General features: G+C 38.8%; 1 protein-coding gene across 1 annotated transcript; it reads left to right on the top strand.

Annotated features, from left to right (window-relative positions):
- The first annotated feature begins 1,233 nt into the window (after positions 1-1,233).
- On the top strand, positions 1,234-19,600 carry dipk1c (divergent protein kinase domain 1C). Its single transcript, XM_062520875.1, has 4 exons — positions 1,234-1,831; positions 16,309-17,040; positions 17,938-18,102; positions 19,110-19,600. The coding sequence occupies exons 1-4, from the start codon at positions 1,619-1,621 to the stop codon at positions 19,368-19,370; spliced, it is 1,371 nt and encodes a 456-aa protein (XP_062376859.1). The 5' UTR covers positions 1,234-1,618; the 3' UTR covers positions 19,371-19,600.
- The last annotated feature ends 1,084 nt before the right edge of the window (positions 19,601-20,684 follow it).

Genomic DNA, 20,684 nt, shown 5'->3' with positions numbered 1-20,684 from the left:
AGCAAAACTATTTGTTGTCTTACTTGGACAAAAACAAACAAAAAGAACATGCAAAACAATATGTACAATATAAAATGTGCAGTAAAATGGGTCTACGCTAGTGTACTTTAATGCTGGTCATAATGGTGGTACTTGGAAAGCCAGTTGCTTTCTGAGGTGGCACTCATTGTGAAAAGTTTGAGAAGCACTGTTCTAAGGCACAACAGTGGGGGTCAATAATCAAATGACTCCCACTAAGAATCTAATGACTTTTGTGGCCACTGCATGTTAGCCACTGTATGCATACATGAGAATCTCTAAATAAACAGATGACATTAAAGCTTTTCCATTCAATAAAAATGTGATATATATTATATGGTTAAAAGTGGGCATGTTTGATCACACTGGCTGAAATGCGGATGTCTTTGTTTCGTGTTTGAAGGTCATTAAAGAATATTATCAGCTTTTCCTGATGACATATGACTCTGAGAAGGCATGATTTTTAAAGGACAGGTCTTTACTGGATTAGGGATGGAGCTGAACCAAAATAATTTGCTGTCTGGGCTTGTTTGCTGTTGTCCACACAATTGTAGTATCTGACTGAGTTCTGTGAAAAGCTGTCTTTTGGTGCACACACTGCTTACAGTTATGCAACCATGAATTTGAATGGTTTCAAATACTGCTAGTGCTTTCCAACATTCTCAGGAAATGAAGCACCAATTCAATGCCAAGCACATATTCTAGAGAGTAGCTGTATGAAGAGGATAGTTTACAATCATGTACATTTTATTGAGGCAATCATTTGCAAAAGGCCAGATAAAGTAAACTTCTAAGTTATGACATAACTGACCTCGAAGGAGCATAACAAGTCAAACCAATTCAACAGATTATTTCACTTTCAATCAAATGACAAATGAGTGCTGTTATGGTCTTGAGTGAGTTTTGTTTGGGTTTTCATGTACAACACATGGTGTGACAGTGCTGTGGAGACAGTCAAGGAGGGGAGGGGCTTTCTTTGGCTGCCAAGGAAACAGGGAAAGGCTGATTATATGCAGGCGACCCAGAGCAGAGGAGGAAAGCCTTAAAAAGGGGTGGGAAGGAAAGGAAAGGGGTGGGGTGTGTGGTAAAGAAAAAGACAGAGGAAAGCCCATAAAGGGAAAAAAGAAACGAAACAAAGTGGGAGGGTGCAACAGACAGAAAAAGTGGGAGACAGATGAGAATGCAAACGAGAAAGTGGCTCTGGTTTGAGAAAGATTGGCTGACTCAAGAACTCGGTGCCTGAGTGAGCACTGGATTTCTGTCCCTGTCTCTCTCCCCTTCTCAGTTTCCTGAGTTAAGTGCAGAGGGACAAACTAGAAAAAGGACTATAAACAAGACTTCAACTGAAAACAAAGCAAGAGAGAACAGAAGAGACTCTGATATGGCAAGGAGACAGAGGCTGGAGCAGAATACCATCAGGGGCACCCTTGATTGGAGCTTTCTTCAAGCATGTTCCCTTAACCTCAGTAAATACCATGGAGGACCACAGTGAGAGCTAAAGTTCCTTTCTGGTCTGGGTGAATTGACAGTGTTTGGTCAACAACACAGCAACAGAGTCCCAGCCAAAGTGGGGAGAAGCAGGAGAATAAAGGAGTAAGAGATGAGGGGACCACTATGCCGGGTCTTGGGCACAGCCAGAAAGTGTGGCCTTCTCAAATGGTTTAGTTTAAAGGTGTGCAAGAGGAGTACTTTCCTCTTTGCTGTCTTATGGTTCGGCTCCTGGCTGCTCCTTAATGGCTTGTTGCTTGTACACAGGAACATGTTCTCAGATGTCTGCACAGATGACAAGAGCCGAAGCATACTCCAGCGAGTGGTAAGAGTTGTTTGCCTATTATTGTACAATTTATGTCTTTTTTTTAGATATCAGTATCAACTGCCTGTGTGTGTACTTGTGCATATATAACACAGACCTTTTGGGGTACAACAGTGGCTAATCTACCATTTCCCAATATTGCTATTACAATATGTGTAGTCAGTCACAATTTCTCCAATGAGGCTAGAGTCTTCAAATACTCCTAAATCTGTTTGGTTTAGGCTGTTTAATGTTGTACAGTATGTTGTTGTATCAACCCACTGAGCAAGCAACGTCTATGGACGTCCAAAAAACAGTGGTCTGTCCAGGCTGTGATCTGGACGTCTATTTTACAGTCAAAATGAGTTGATAAATGACACTGGGACAATAGTCCTGCCTGACCCGGTTCAGGACGTCTATAGACAACCAACATTAGTTGCAAATAATCGTTCTGCGAGGTCATAATCTGGACGTCTATTTCACAGCCATAATCAGTTAATAAATGACATTGGGACAATAGTCCAGCCTGACCCCATTCGGGACGTCTATAGACAGCCAAAATTAGTTGCAAATAGACATTCTGCCATTCTGGCTACTCTGAGGACGTCTTCTGGATGTCTAATTAAGTCTTCAAGCGACGCCTATATCACACCCAGAACAACACATCTATTCAACGTCCAGGAAAGACGTCTTAAAAACTTTCATTCTGGCTACTCGGAAGACGTCTTCTGGAGTTCGGCGACCACGTCTTCTGGACATATTTTGGACCAGTTTTTGCTCAGTGGGAATGTATCAGTGTTTTTTTGGCTGTTATTAATAATCAAGAGAAAAAAATGATGACCTTTGATCCAATGTCTACTACTAAATTAAGACAACTGAACATAACTAAATTTAAAAATAAAAGATAGCAGGAGATAAACCCATTTACAAATGTAAATTGTTCAAAATAGTTGTATTACTTTTATTAATTAAGCAAACTTTTTAAGTCAGCGCTGATAAGACATGATCACCTCACAGCTATACGACACCAATGTAAGAAAATACAATTTTGAAGCATTGACGATAGCCTTAGCCTTTTGGATTAGCTTGTTTTTATTTTAACAGTTTGTAGAAGTGTAGAAGCCCCGTATCATGTTCTCTCATCTACCTTAACAACTTGAGGCCTCTTCAGGCTAATGTAGCCTACATTTTGTGTACGTTGGTGTCTATATTTGTCTGTTATGATGGATGGAATTCCATTGGAATCAATGCAGCAGTTCAGACCATGCAGCAGAACAGTGGTATAACAGGTAAACACGAGACCAGAGCATATTTCTATGCTTCAGGTCTATTTGGGGTGTTTTTGAAGTGTAATAAAAATGCATACCAAAAAAACATACCAACACTGCCTCAAATTTTATTACAGAGATGGAGACTTTAAGTTCCACTCACATAGTCTCACTGGAACAGTCAAACAATACACATGGGAGACTAAAGAGAAGCAGAATGACAAAAATGCATGTATTATAATGTATGAAAGTGCAACAATTTAGGAGCAAACCGACCCCAGTCTTTCCATCTAGAGCAGCTCCCTTCCTGGAGTTAATCAAAGTTATATGGTCAGACCACCAGGTGAGAACATACTGTATGTATGAGCATGTCATACTGCAAGTAAAATTGTGCCATGCACATCCCAAAATGTTTTCATTACCTACAGCAGATATTCAACCTTTTTAAGGCATTGTTTCCCAACCTTGGAGTCAAATGGGGTCGACCCAGATACTGGGTATCTTACAATTGATATTTATACATGTAGCCTGGGTGTTTCCATCTTGCCTTGTGTGGTGATTTCATTCACGCTGCAAAGCAGTCTGGAAACTACCGCCCTAATTTTTTGACTGAGATAGGGGACCAATCACAGAACAGGGGGAAAAGCAAGACCATGCTGAGCTATGCACAGACACATTTGATAGACATCTGTGGCGCCCAATGAACGAATCTGGGCATTTTTTTCAAATACGAGAAAATGAACGTCTGGTTGCCAGACCATGTCCCATTTGGGTCATTCTATGTCAAATCACCCGGTGCCGGAAAGTGACCCTCTCCGAAAAAATCTGAAAAAAATCACAGATGTTTGTAGACTAAACCTATGCACAAATCTGAAATAGTATACCTGGATCACTCTTGGTTTAAAATCTACAGCCCTTTGAAGCTTCAAGTCATTTTAAGCATTATGGTGAACAATCATATTTGGTCAACTTGCAACGTTATTGACTCTTTTGGTATTTCACACACATCAGTGAAACTATGTGAATGGAAGCACATTTTTCTGTTGAATTAAGAAATCTAATCAGATCAGACATATCTTGTATAATTTCCCCTCTGCAAAACTCTGAAAATGGCTATAAATTTATGTGAAAAGACATCATCTCTTTTGAAGGCTTCTCATTCGAAAGGTATGTGCCACAAATTTCATATATATTTCATATATATATTTCCCACTCATATATGGACTATAAGGTCATGTCCATGCATCAACTTTGGTTGTAATCGTTGTCATATTGTCAGAGCATTTTGTTTTAATTGGGCTTGATTTTCAAAAAGCCCATTTTAGTCCTATTATTTCACCATGTGGACATTTAACAGGATTTGTTTTAATTTTACCATATATCATTCTGTATGTGCGGATCATCTGTTTAAAATTTGGCCTTGTTGCTGAGTTTCTTTATTTGAGATAGATTTTTGGAAAATATTCTCTATAAATCCACTGAACTTGCATTAGATCTGCAGTACCACTTTGCACCACATAGGGTGCTCTTTTAATACAATGGAAGTCAATGGAAGAGTAAGAGTCACTTGTTTGCTGCACATATCCAATCTAAACACACATTTTATGGTTCATAGTTGAATTGCTCCAAGTAATGATTGCAACATGAACAACATACTACTCATAAATAAATCTTATTTAGCGAAATAAACTCATCAAGCTAAATATACACACATAAGACAATCACACATAAGACATAATCACAATTTATAGCCATTTTCAGAACTTTGCAGAGGGGGAATTACACAAGATACCTCTGATCTAAATAGATTTTTTAACTCAACAGGAAAATGTGCTTCCATTCATATAGTTTCACTGATGTGTGTGAAATACCAAAAGAACCAATAACGTTGCAAGTTGACCAAAAAGGATTGTTCACCACAATGCTTAAAATTACTTGAAGCTTCAAAGGGTTGTAGTTTTTAAACCATTAGTGATCCAGATATACTATTGAAGATGTATGCATAGGTTTAGTCTACAAACACCTGTGATTTATTTCAGATTTCTTTGGAGAGGGTCACTTTCCAAATGTAGCTGAAATTGGGTGATTTGACACGGAATGACCCATTTGAGGAGTGGTAGGCGCTAGCCAGGCTAATTTTTATATGCAATATATCAAAATAGGGTCACCTGCCAAAATAAGTTGGAAACACCTGGGCAAACCAAAGGTATAACCAATCTGACAAGGCACACTGACTTTATCAGGTTACTGATTTATTAGTTTAATTATGAAGTTATATAACAAGGCTATAAAAAGGTGTTCATTCTGATGGCCACATTTTCTCTTTGCAGAATGTTGACCACAGCAATAGGCATATGCTTACATGATGTTGACTGAGCTGCTCAATAGATCTGTAGCATATTAGGCTCCTTTACAACCCCCCTATGACTACCTAACATTTCATTAAGAAGCTGGCATTCATGCAGATCTATTAGGCTCCTTCACAACTCCTCTAGCCTATTAAACATTTGATTAAGAGACTGGCATTGATGCATTTAAAAAGGTCCTTTTAGCCTACTGTATTTCATGAGCATGTATACAAGTCACTGATTCTTGAGATTATGGACAAAAGTGCTTTTAAAAAGTGACCAACAAAAAAACTATACTACATTAATTTGAACTGGATATCTTCATAAACACATGTCTCATCTATCATACCATGAAAAGACACAGGTTTTTTATTAAACCATTTTTTATAAAAATTGACATTTACTCACTTAGGAACTTCACATTTGTCAACTCCGTCAGACACATGAAAATATGTTTTTTTGTGTGTTTGATCAATTCAACAACACTGTAAAGTTTTTTATGTGTGTAGAAATGGTGTGCCTTAGCAAGGTTTAGTGAAAAATTGCATTGCATACACTTTTAATATCATTTTACATTGTTTTGGAGGGAGCCTTTTTAAATTATCTTAATTTAGTTGACTATTTTTTTCATTTTTAATATATACAGTCAGTGGTTTTGTGCACACAAGACACTGATGCATGGAGATACATTGTTGTTTTAATGTATGAACACACTCAACTGAAAAAAAGAAGCATACATTTTTATATATAAATGAAAAACCTCCATCTTACGGTGTTGACACACAACTGACGGTGTTGACACACAATTGACGGTGTTGACAAACTAATCGAGAATCGAACTAATTAAAGATATTTACCTAGTTTTGACATTGCAAAGGGAGAGAGTATCAAGGGTAAGGGTATCTACAGGGCCTCAGTCTGGTAAGTTCTTTGATTTGCTTCTATTTCTTTCAGCAAGTAAGTAAATACATAGATAGAGTTTTATCGGCCATTTCTGCCTTCAATGTAGAGCCAAGTATTAGACATTTTTATATAAAAGTTATATAATAGTGATGGGCAAGCTACTTAGAAGATGTAGTGAGCTAAGCTACCAGTTACTCTATAGCAGCGTTTCTCAAACTGTGGGGCGCGCCCCTCTAGTGGGGCGCAGAGACATGCCAGGTGGGGCGCGAGCTGACGTCAAAAACCGGAGATTTCTTTTTAATCTGTAGCCTGTGCCTTCCTTTATTGATAATTACGAGAATGCACCTCCATCTCACAAAACAAACACAAACAAGGTAATCTAGACTCTTGTAGGCCTTTCATTGACCAGATTAAAATGTTAGTCTGTCCTGGAACCACAGTCCGAAAAAAATGATTGATGTCTGAATTTTAATTGCAGCGGAAACAAAAAAAACCCGTTTATGTTCGAGACGAGCGCAGTAAAATTGAAGGATATCTTGACTATCTCTATCTGTCCGACAATTGCTGTTCTGCGATCTCGAAGAACAACTGCTTGACAAACGCAAACACTCATGTTTTGCCTTGCAAATGGACAAGGCCACCGACAGTTACAAAGGTGGTTTAGTTATTGCTTATGTCCGCTTTGTTAACTTGACAGCGGGCGAAGATATTCTATTCTGCGAGTGTGCCAAAAGTAGGGCCACTGCAGATTAACTATTCAACATTGATCTCAAAAATTAGTCTACCTGGCAGAACAGGACATCAAATGGGAAAACTGTGAGGGACTTTGCTCGGTTGGCGCACAGACGATAGCAGGTAAAAGAAATGCTATCGTCGTGATAAAGAGGGTAGTGCCCGATGCGCAACAGACGGACTGTTTCATTCAGGGAAGCGCTCGCGTCAAGGCTTGACCTGAATAAGATTTTGAACGAGGTTGTGAGAGTGTTGAACTTCATTTATAACACAGTGGTAGCATATAGTTGGCCCTTTTGCTGTATTATTGGAAATCAGCTTTTTTTGAAGCAAGGATTGACACCTTGTCAATGACAAAAAACTGATGTTATTGGTCATTGATTTAGATTTTTATTTTCTCTATTTTTGAACTGATATTTATCTTTAGTAGCCTAACTGTTATTTGTTAGGCCTACTGATGTATATTTAGCAAGTGACGTTATAAATATGAAAATGTTGAGCTTGGCCTATACTTTCTATAGAGCGATGATGGACAGGTGGGGCTCGAGAAAGCCCCCTTGATCAAAGTGGGGAATGAAAGAAAAAGTTTGAGAACCACTGCTCTATAGTAAATGCAAGGTAAGTTATAACTTTCGCAAAAGAAGTGTACTACATCAGAAACTATGGAATTTATGTAATTTACAGAAGCTATGTAATTTACAAAACAATGAACATCAACCAATAAAGCTTCATGCCAAGTCAGTCACCTAGCCAACATAATCAGCATAACAAATACAGTAACTTAATTACCTTGAATTTCACATGTGGGTCATTCCGTGTCAAATCACCCAGTGCCGGAAAGTGACCCTCTCCGAAAAAATCTGAAATAAATCACAGGTGTTTGTAGACTAGACCTATGCACAAATCTGAAATAGTATACCTGGATCACTAATGGTTTAAAATCTACAGCCCTTTGAAGCTTCAAGTCATTTTAAGCATTGTGGTGAACAGTCCTTTTTGGTCAACTTGCAACGTTATTGGTTCTTTTGGTATTTCACACACATCAGTGAAACTATGTGAATGGAAGCACATTTTCCTGTTGAATTAAGAAATCTAATCAGATGAGACGTGTCTTGTGTAATTTCCCCTCTGCAAAGCTCTGAAAATGGCTATAAATTCATTATGTGAAAAGACATCATCACTTTTGAAGGCTTCTCATTCGAAAGGTATGTGCCACAAATTTCATCTGGTTTTTCCCCCACTCATATATGGACTATAAGGTCATGTCCATGCATCAACTTTGGTTGTAATCGTTGTCATATTGTCAGAGCATTTTGCTTTAATTGGGCTTGATTTTCAAAAAGCCCATTTTCGTCCTATCATTTCACCATGTGGACAGTTAACAGGATTTTTTTTAATTTTACCATATCACATTCTGTATGTGAGGATCATCTGTCCAAAATGTGGGCTTGTTGCTGAGTTTCTTTATTGGAGATATGATTTTTGGAAAATATTCTCTATAAATCCACTGAACTTGCATTGGATCTGCAGTACTACTTTGCACCACATGGGATGCTCTTTTAATACAATGGAAGTCAATGGAAGAGTAAGAGATTCGCTTGTTTGCTGCACATATCCAATCTAAACACACATTTTATGGTTCATAGTTGAATTGCTCCAAGTAATGATTGCAACATGAACAACATACTACTCATAAATAAATCTTATTTAGCTAAATAAACTGATCAAGCTAAATATACACACATACGACTGACTGATCATACATGCAGCAAGAGGATTTAGCTTGCCATCTTTGTAACAGTTTTCTACACCACCATAGAAGTTGGAAAATGAAAGTCATGAACATATTCAAGAAAAACGGGGTTTCAAGAATTCAGTGCATTATCAGATGCAGAAAAAGCGTCAGATGCAGTTTAGAGCAGATATTTCACTTGATGAAGATGACCATGCATGTTTCCATCACATAAAAGTTTTAATCAAAGGGTATGAGGGCTCAAAACGCTATTGCCTGGATCCAAGACGCATTCATGAAAAGGAGATAACTCATCAAGTATCTTGTATGTATAATGACCAGTCAGTCTTATGTGTGTATAATTAGCTTGATCCGCTTATTTTCTCTAAATAAGATTTATTTATGAGTAGTATGTTGTTCATGTTGCAATAATTACTTGGAGAAATTCAACTATGAACCATAAAATGTGTGTTTAGATTGGATATGTGCAGCAAACAAGTGAATCTCTTACTCTTCCATTGACTTCCATTGTATTAAAAGAGCATCCCATGTGGTGCAAAGTGGTACTGCAGATCCAATGCAAGTTCAGTGGATTTATAGAGAATATTTTCCAAAAATCATATCTCCAATAAAGAAACTCAGCAACAAGCCCACATTTTGGACAGATGATCCTCACATACAGAATGTGATATGGTAAAATTAAAAAAAATCCTGTTAACAGTCCACATGGTGAAATGATAGGATGAAAATGGGCTTTTTGAAAATCAAGCCCAATTAAAACAAAATGCTCTGACAATATGACAACAATTACAACCAAAGTTGATGCATGGACATGACCTTATAGTCCATACATGAGTGGGAAAAAAACCTGATGAAATTTGTGGCACATACCTTTCGAATGAGAAGCCTTCAAAAGTGATGATGTCTTTTCACACAATGAATTTATAGCCATTTTCAGAGCTTTGCAGAGGGGAAATTACACAAGACACGTCTCATCTGATTAGATTTCTTAATTCAACAGGAAAATGTGCTTCCATTCACATAGTTTCACTGATGTGTGTGAAATACCGAAAGAACCAATAACGTTGCAGGTTGATCAAAAAGGATTGTTCACCACAATGCTTAAAATGACTTGAAGCTTCAAAGGGCTGCAGTTTTTAAACCATTAGTGATCCAGACATACTATTTAAGATTTGTGCATAGGTCTAGGCTACAAACACCTGTGATTTATTTCAGATTTTTTTGGAGAGGGTCACTTTCCAAATTGGCTGAAATTGGGTGATTTGACACGGAATGACCCATGTGGGCTATAACATAGCCTATGTTCAGTTCAAAAACGATAACCAAAACCAATTTGAGAAAAACAGGCTCCACGTAGAGAGTGTGCATATGTCGCCCACGGAGAGTGTGCATACGTATGTATGTAGCCCAAATTAGATTTTGTCATTTCTTAAGTTTGCAGGATAAACGGCAAGCTAACGTTTTATTACAAGTCAAGCTTTAAACTCTAAGCTTCACCTCTTGATTATCCTAGTTACATTCTACTTGGCTGAAATGTTGGTGCTATGTTTAAAAGTACAATTACCCATTCAGTTTATCTTTACCATGAGCAAGTTAAAACTAATGCAACCAATTTTGACAGACTATTTCATAGACTTTGCTTAACAAAACCACTACCACCAACATCTTAGTACATCAAGTACAATTTTGTTGCTTCATCTCTGGCTTGGAAAATTAGTTTGTCTTTCAAGTTTATACAGAATATACTGTAGCCTAAATGATACATTTATGGGTGGCCAGAAAGAAGCTCTACTGTGAGCTCCACAGATGCTCTGGAAAATGTAGTTTCTTTAAAAGCTACTGCACTACACAGTAAAACAAAATAGCTAAACTATTGAAAAACGATCTGCTTCAGATAATAGTTACGCCATCAAGCTACTGAGAAATGTAGTTATCCTAAGCTAGTAGCTTCGCTACAAGTAGTGAAGCTACTGCCCATCACTGATAGTTTGTCTAACCTGCGGGACTTGGGTATTGGACAAGAGATGATGAACATGCCTAGCTCTATGAAGTCCATAACATCAGGGGCTATGACATATCAGGAGCTCCTTGGTCTGGCTTGCTTGGAGGGGCCAAGCTGTCCCCGTCAGTTTCAGAATCTTTTACTGGACAGAAACAGACATCTCTCCTCCCATGTTTAGGTTGAAAATTGGCCTGTAGAAGGCTTGACACAGTTTTCTGTGAATATCTTGAGAACTGCAGGGCCTAGGGGTCATGTCAACCCATTCCATAACCACTCATTTAATGTTTAGCGCCACCTAGTCAAAACTGCATGAAATTTGAAGTGTAGGATCCTGATGACACCCTCTGAATGTGTGCCAAATTTTCTGTCATTTGGTTCATGGGGGACCATACAATAAATTCATATACATTTAACGACTGTACACTATGCACACGCACACACACACACACACACACATACACACACACACATATATAAAGATACATGCACACACATGCAGGCACACACACGCACACACACACACACACAGACAAGCAGACACACACACACAAACATAAACACCTACATACAGTACATACACACACACACACAGGTACGCACACACTCACAAACATGCACGTACACACACACACACACACACACACACACACAAACGCACGCACAGACACACATGTACACAGACACACACACACATGCACATACATACATACACACAGGTACGCACACACTCACAAACATGCATGTACAGTACACACACACACACACACACACACACACACATAAAAACAAAGACACACACATCCACACACATACATACACACAGGTACGCACACACACACACACACAAACATGCATGTACAAAGACACACACATACACACACAGTAGACAGGCAGGTGTATGAACGCACACACAGACCTGCACGCACACACACGTAAACACGTTCTCGCACGCATGCTCTAACACACCCATACGCACGCACGCACACACACACACACACACACACACACACACCATTACCCACACACACTGACTCACAAGTGAACATACACACATACACATACAGACACAAAACACACACAAATGCAGGTAAGCAGACACACACACACACACACACACACACACACACATCCCATTACCCCGCCACACACACACACACACACACACACACACATCCCATTACCCCGCCACACACATACACACGAGTAAAAACTCACATACAGAGAAGCACACATACACAAAAGCAAGCACACACACACATTTACATACATAAAAGTTGCAGTAGGGGATGGAGTAGGAGATGGAAACAAATTGACAAGTGTGATTTATTTTTGCGGAGAGATTGTGAAGGACTGAGTGGTGGTCATATTGTGTACCGCGATGCGGTACATCTAGTTAAAGTTATTATTTGCCATTTGGGTATTTTAGATATTTCTGAAATCAATCAACATGCATACTTTTCAGTATTATCATGTTTTGCAGTTGTTATACGTGACTTAATGAGTATTTGGGAGCACTTTTCCACTCCATCAGCTTACATGTCAACACCGTCAGACAAAATATCTGACAGAGTTGACGCCTGATGGAGTTGACAAAACAACATGTTTTTTTCAACTTACTCATGTGTAGTAGATGGTAGCTGTTTTGATTTTCCTCAGTTGCTAGCTGCCACTAAACTAAACTAAAATACCAACTTTTATTTCAAACTTCTTGATTGAATTCATCCCTACTTTGAAGACAGTGTTGACACAAAAAAGCTGTGACCACAAGGTTTTCAACTTGTTCGCTGAATATTTGAATTTTTTAAAAACTAGCGAGACCATGTGTTGGACTGCTGCATCCATCAACAGAAAGAAGTCTAAGGGGGTCCTCAGGGTTAAAGCTGACCAAAATATGCCTGATTTATTTTGAATTTGAACAATATCTGACGGAGTTGACATAAATTGAGGACAGATTTTGAAAGGCTGTTGTTAATGTATAAAATAATGCAATGTTCACTTCAAGTATTTTGTGATATTTTACTAAGTCATCCAATTAACCTCATAGCCATAATTGTGCATTCTGGGCATTTTAAACACTTAATTTTTGTAGTTTGATTCTGTCACCTTTACGGAGGACGAGTTCATTTGCATAGGCTTTCATAGTACAGTGCCAGTATTTTACGAATTTACTATGAAATAATATAAATATATACAAAACTAAGGGTCTAAACATACACAAATCTTTCATATCCATCTTTTAAAGCCATTTTAAATTAAATGATTTATTGTTTTTTAAGGAAAATTGCAACATTTTGATGGGGGACGTCTTTTGTCCCTTATCTCAAGAATCAGTGAAGTACATTGAGTTCCTCAAAATTCCACTGCACACAAGTATGCCTTGACACACGGTTGAGAGCCTTATGTCCTTTGTGAGGTATAGGGACATACAGTAGATTGACAATGATTGTCTGCTATATTCTATTCAAAATATATTCTATTCTATTCAATGTTGCTCTCAGCTACAACATAGTAGTATTGTTCTCAGCTAATGTAATTCCTTGAAATACTGGTCACGCACTGTCACTCAGATCAAACTTTGTGGAAGGATGAATGCCTTCATTGTTCCACTCACTTAAACATGAATAAACATCATGCAGTCCATTTTATGGTCACTCAAACAGCATTACCATTGTTTCCTTCCTCTGCATTGGAACATCAATGTAATCTGGTGCTTTTTAAAAAATATTTTCAAAACTGTTCTAACGTGGCATTACAGTAATTTACTACCCTAAGATGGAACTGTCTTTCTTTGAAAAAAATTTACGGAGTGGGAAGATGTCTCTGGTTGTTTGTTTATAACATTCCTGACATACCAAAAATGACCATTGCCCAGTTTACAGTATTTAACAGGAAGCATCACCTACTACTCTCCTATGTCTATAGGCTAAAACAGACATAAAGCACATATGCAAGGGTTATGAGTCAATAGTAGACCACTTCCAGGATGGACTCATTTCATACAGAACAAGCTACAGTTTTTCCCTCGAATTTGGGTTTGATCAAAGATCTTGCCACGTTTATTGTGCTTTTGAGATATTTGAATGACTGATTTATTTATGATATACAAGGCTTCCAGTTATATTCAGGGGCATGTTTTATTTATGTTAAGAGCTCATTACAGACCTAATGCTACATTAACATACATTCTTGAATTATTGACGACATGAAATAAGTGCTGTTGTTTAATTTGTTTTAAAATGACAATAGCCTATATTTTGAATGCAGTAATAGATGAGGGTCTATGGGTTTGTGTTGTGCTGAAGTCCTGAAAAATGAAAAAAACACTGGAGAAGACTGGAAATTCTGGCATCCCCAACCTTTACATAAACTTACTGTAGTTCAAATAAGTCACAACGGACATGAATGTTAGCACTCTCTAGAATACAGCCATACTGCCTGCTTGTGCAAACAGAAGCTGAAAACAGCTGCTGACCATTGTGACGCGCTAGCTGGAAAGTTGGATAGGACGTGTAACCTGCAGCTGCTTGGAGATGTATAAAAAGAATCTGGGAAGACACCCAAAATCCATTGGAACAGTTAAGCACAGATGGACACAGATTAGACTCTTCCCCTTATTTTGTGGGAGATATGGGACAGAGACTGTTATGACAACTACATGTAGATTTTAATATTCCGTTACAGGATTGAGTACAGCAGTGCTTAAAAAAAGAGAAGGAACTTGCACAACCGTGTTATGTCAATACAGACAGACTCATTAACTGGCCATGCCTTGAAAGAGTCAACAAAACAGCTGTTAGTTGAAACACATAGCCAACTCAGATATGTGCAATCTTCATATTTATTAATTAGTGTCACATATTTATCTACATAGATAGATGGATACAGAGGCAAATTATTCATAGTAGTAGTAGTAGAAGTCATAGTCATTGTAGTAATGATAACAATAATAATAATGATAATAATAAAGAAAACAGAAAAAAAGAATAACATAAATTAATCTGGTCTGTCCTCCAGAATTTCTACAGAGAATTCTCCTTCAGATGAGCTAAGTGCCTAACCTGTAGGGGTAGGGGGTCACAATATTTCTCATCAAGGTAAAAATCTGTCTTGTGGAATATCTAGCTGTAGCAAGCATGACTTACAAGTCTGACAAAATTAGCATAGAAGATGCCCCAGCCACTTTTACATTTTGGGTATCTGCTGGAAACAGTGACATCACTCAATTACACCATTTCCTCTAAAACACAGTAGCATGACCAGAGACGGTTTATGACTATACAATCTTTGGCATAACCGCTACCAAAGAGGTGCTTATACTCGTTGCCGCTACAAGGGTCTACTCACAGTTTTACGGTAACTTGTCTGATTTTACTGACTAGGGAGAGATAGCATGGAGGCAGTGCAAAATAGCCTAGTCTTGATTGATGTTGATAATTTGTTGAAATTAAATGTGGAGTGGAATATAGATTTATATATAGATAATACATAATGCTATTGCGGATTTTATTTAATACTTTGATATATTAAAGAGACCCTATGCAACTTTTTCATAGTCATAAAATCGCTTAGAAATCGTTGTTTTGCTTGACTGACCAGTTTTATCGAAAACATTTCCTCCCGCCCCCAGTGTCCCTATCCGCTATTGCAACCTTGCAGTTTGTTCAGGAGACGATCGCTCCTTGTTTACATCTGGAAGTCTGAGACGCCTAAGGAACAACAAGAACCACACTTGCAATTTATATATTTATATATAGCCCATGTATAAATCTACGTGCTAAACCTGTCGGGGAAGCTCTGCAGAGAAATATGCAAGCATAAAACGAGCGAAAACGAAAAACAAAACCGAAACCGGAGATGAAATCGCCAATCCTGCATAGTTTCTCTTTAATTTTAGGCTTATTGAGAGAGTAAAAAATGTCTTATTCATTGCATTTTTATGCTAGCCTAATAATTGTTTTTGTAGAAATATCAGTAGACCTTAAATGTAAATACTCATTATCAGTTTGAAAAATATATCTCTAGTTAAATATCACCCCATTGGTCATCCAGATATATCAAATTCAAGACTCGCTCGCCTAGTACTCTCTGGCTATGTATCCCCCCTCCGAACAATTGCACTCATTGATGCACTTATTCTTACTGCACTCTACCTATTTAATTTTTTCTTCTTTATTTTTATTTGTCATTGTTCATTATTCCTACTGCACTCTACAAATTGTTGTTAGAATTGCTTTAAAATGCTTGACATATTTCCATGTTGTAGGACGCTTTGGTTAAAAAGTGTCAGCCAAATGTAATGTAATGTAAAAAGTGTCGCCACGCCACTCTGTTTCCTCTACTGCTCTGGCCCTGGGGACAAGTCTGTCTGTTGAGTAGGGCAGCGACAGCAGTCTGCCACTAAAGATACTCTTCTGCCGGGTGAATGTGCTGAACCGAGGGTGACATCTGACTAGCATATTTATGACTGTGAACTTTTTTTGTGTGTCTTTCAGTGTGAGGAGTACCAGCAAGGTGTTCTGACTGGTGACCTGTGTGAAGACTTGTGCATTGGTGGTACTGTTGAATACAAGCGCTGTCTCTACTATGAGAATGGCAAAAAGGTGATGGTGGCTGACTGGCGTGGCACTCCAGTGGTGCTCAAATCTAAACTGGAAAACTTCTCTTCTTACGAGCCCTTCGGTTTCCTGGACTATCTTGACACACCAGGTAACACCGGGGTTCAAGAAGAGCTCACACCCTTGGACGTGGTCCTTTATGCCACCCTTGAGATAAAGAACTCTCTGGGTCTAGAGATGAATGTCAACATGTCACTGCCTCAGCTATGGGGACAGCATGTGAGGGAACAGGGATGGGTTTATAGCCAGGCAGAGCTGGCATCCCTCTGGGCACTGCTTCAGCAGGAGGAGTACACCTTCCTCAGGGTGCTTCAGGACCTTAGCCACCATGTAGCCAAGGTGGTGGGCTCATGTGGACATTTTTATGCTGTGGAGTATCTTGTAGCCGGACATGCCTGGGATCAAAATATCTTCTCTGTAGACGATTCGTCTGGCTTGGATCAAACCTCTTGGAATGGGTATAAGAGACCAGGGGTAGACAGGGACAGGATACATCGCATTGCACTCAGCTTCTTAGACATGGTTGAACACTTTGAGGAGGACTTTTCCCACCATCTTCACCTTTGTGACATCAAGCCTGAAAACTTTGCCATCAGGAAAGATCTTACAGTTGAGTACTGCATGCACATACATACACAGAAGAACAAGTTCAGATCAGCCGACTCATCTAATGTGTTTAGTTCATCAAGCCTAATTCTGGCAGGCTTAGTCAGTACATTGAGCAGGGAAACAACAAAGCATACTGTATATTGAAATCACTGCATTTCCTGAAGGACATAGTTTTTCCTTTATTCAGTGTATATTTACATGCATTCTGATGTTTACTGTATACTATAGCATGTTTTAGGAAATGTAAAATTTAAACATCGCAACAATTTTCCATATGTTGAAGTATGTTTTGTTAGATTAGATTCGAAAACTAATCTAATTATCTTATGTTACCATCTTTGATGGTATATGATCAAGTGGAAGACAGATAATCACATGTGTTGCAGGAGCAAACCATCTAAGATATGCTGTAGTTCTGTAGTATAATATGCTGCTGTACTGCAGTTCTGTGCTCCAGGCTACATGCCAGATTTATTTACATATAGCACGGTATCACACACACAAAAAAAACACCATCTAAGGGCGTCCTCAGGGGGTTTGCATGATATCTTACTAATTTTGGATGAAAAACTCCTTAAGGGCCTGTGTCCACCAATAACATTGTTTTGCGTTGATGGCAGCTATTTTCTATACAAATCCTATGAGGTGCAGCATTCACAGAACTCGGAGGAAAAAATCCCTCTGCGCTGACCATTTTTCCACAACGCTCAACTTTTAGAACCACTGGGCTCGTCAATGTCACTTCTCTCTTGATGACCATAGCGTAGCGACACTTGACCGAAGTGCTCTGAAAATGAAGTTGAAGGCACTCTCAAGTGCAAAAAAAACCCCAACAATACTTCAAGACACAGGACCTTTACTGATTACACCCCCATTTAAAACTGTGTTTTTTTAAAGGTGGTGGCTATAGATGTGGACATGGCTTTCTTTGAGCCAAAAATGCAGGATATATTAGAGCAGAACTGCACCAGTGACGGAGACTGTAACTTCTTCGATTGTGTCTCCAAGTGTGACACACACAAAAGAAAATGTGACTCAAAACGCAAAAACAGCAACTTGCAGGTAAGCATTGTAGTGTGTGTGTGTGTGTGTGTGTGTGTGTGTGTGTGTGTGTTTGGGTTGGGGGTGGCTATTAAAGCAAATTAATTACAGTTCACATTTCAAGAAAGATATGTTTTTATTTGTAAGTATTTTTTAGAACACCTCACAGTGTCAGCAACATTAATTTGACCAAGCAAGCAAAATAGGAACAAACTGCATATGGATTCTCAGCAACTTTTTACGCTAAATGTCAACATTGTCTAGATTGAAAGGATTACTAGGATTATATAGGTTGTGTGTTGTGTTTCTCTGTGCTCCCCACTTGTTCTGAGATTGGTTGAACTTAATTCTGTTTATGGTTATGGTTGTTATGGTTATTTAGCAGACGCCTTTGTCCAGTTTACCATCTAACAGGCAAGAGTGGTGTGCCACTACATCCCAAAACTACTCACCATTGTAGATTCATATTAGCTGAGGGGAAACTTGATAAATGTTAAAACGATTAACAGTTCTTCAGAGCTACAGTGAACTCACATAATTTCTCAATCACTCTTCTAATAATTGTACAAATGAAATTCAACTAGGTACAGAAAGAGAGATTAGCATACACACATTTTGGCATAATTGTCATATTTACCTAACAATGCCTTATTAATTAATTGTTGTTTAGATGAAACCAAGTCTACGGACAAAATGTGTGCATAGAGCCCCGCTGAAGCAGGCTGAAAAGCACTCACAGTTCATGATCACTTACCGAGTCCACTGACCCTTTCCACTCCATTATGCTGTCTGCCTTTTAGAACAAAAGGGGCTTTGTGCTGTGGCTGAGAGGTCAAGCATCATGCCATCCTTCAAACAAATGGGTAATGGGAATATGGCTGATGATGGCATTGCTGATAATGAAGGTTATGCTTGAAACAACTGACCCAGGGGGTAATTTTCCTCTCCCTTCGAGGGGCTCTCAGTCTGTCACCCTCCATGTCTGGTCATATCTCATCCTGCTTTATTCCTTTCTCTGCTTTTGATAGGTGATCTGTGAGAAGATCTTCAGACCTTGGTTTTCTCCCACGGTCCTCGGTTCCAAGGCAGAACTCCCACTGCAGGTGGAGCTACAGAGTGCAGTGCAGGAGTGTGCAGAGACTGAAGGGGGCCTGGACATAGAGTATGGACGAGCCATTCGGCAGCGCCTCTCCACACTGCTAACACACCTCCTACAGGAGAGTGCTGCCAACAAGCAGGCCCAGGAGCACATCAGATCAGGATACCCTCACACTGCATTAAACTTCTAAGCTTTCAAACGTGGTTCTGACATCATAGAGACTGCTTTCGTTTCTGCAGTTCGAACAAAGAACAGTTATCCATCATGCCAATCTACACTACGTACCTAGAGTTGTTAAATTATATCCTAAAAGGATGCAATGGAATAGTTTGGCAATTTTCATTCTTTCCACATTTTAGAAAGTAATTATTATTACAGGTACAAGTATATATCGTTCTAAAACATACTGTAAGTGTGAATTTTTTCACTGACAATGCACTATTAAATACAATATGAATATTTTTTTTTCAAACATAAACAACACAGTCAAAGAACAGGTTAACGGTTTGAAGATGCATATTCAAATATGAATATCCTATATCATGCATGGAATCATGGGAAGCACATTTCATACCAGGGCAGTTCAAACATGATTAGGATAAAAAAGTTATAAGATTTAAAATAAACATAAGAAAATAAAAATAACAATTAGATAAAAAGTAAAATTATGAGAAAGCAAGAGAAACTAGAGTAAGTAATTCCAGGGAATTACCGAGTGCTTGTAAATGCAGTTTTTCAACCTTAAAGGGGTAGTTCGGGTTTTTACACATCAAACTCTATGGCGTCCCCACCACCAGTGTAGTACACAGACTTACCCTCGACAGTGTCCCGTGGGCCGAGGTTCTGTCCAGTTTTGTTGCTGACAAAAGTAGTCCGGCCAGTTGGCTGGGGTCTCGAAAATAAAGCGTTTTTTTCCTCAAAACAATGTGTTAAAAACAGTGACACATTTGCATTACAAAAACGTTGTCCACGCGCAGTGATAGGAATCGAGAAAAATAGTGCCAAGTGATAACGAGGTTTGAACGTTTTTGTGGTGCAAATATATCACTCTTTTGAACGCATATGGTTTTGAGAAGAAAAACACTTTACTTTTGTGACCCCAGCAACTTGCCGGACTACTTTCTTCAGCATCAAAAACCGGCTGGATCTCGGCTCACAGGACGCTGTCGGGGGGTAAGTCAGTGCTGATGCACAACGTTGCTGACAAGGAACCCATATAACTTTGTGTCTTAAAACCCAAACTATCCCTTTAAAAATTAATTTCCAAGACCCTTGTGACCCTCATGCTGCCAACCAAAACTAATCAGGAACTAGTTATATGTGCTAAATTATAGCTCAGAACTCAGGTTTCAGTCTTTCGGAATTAACACTCATAAACGACCCTGTTGTGTCGAAAGTACAGCCCTATACATTTCATTGCTGCAGCCAGGGGCAATATAGTATGAACCCTACAGACCTGTTGGTGTCCGTTTCCTTAGCCATGTCAGTTAGCCCAAATGGGCTT

The sequence above is a fragment of the Sardina pilchardus genome, chromosome 19 (assembly GCF_963854185.1).
Source record: "Sardina pilchardus chromosome 19, fSarPil1.1, whole genome shotgun sequence".
NCBI lineage: Eukaryota > Metazoa > Chordata > Actinopteri > Clupeiformes > Clupeidae > Sardina > Sardina pilchardus.
The sequence above is the reverse complement of the archived record's forward strand: the minus strand, read 5'-3'. Positions and strand labels throughout refer to the sequence as shown.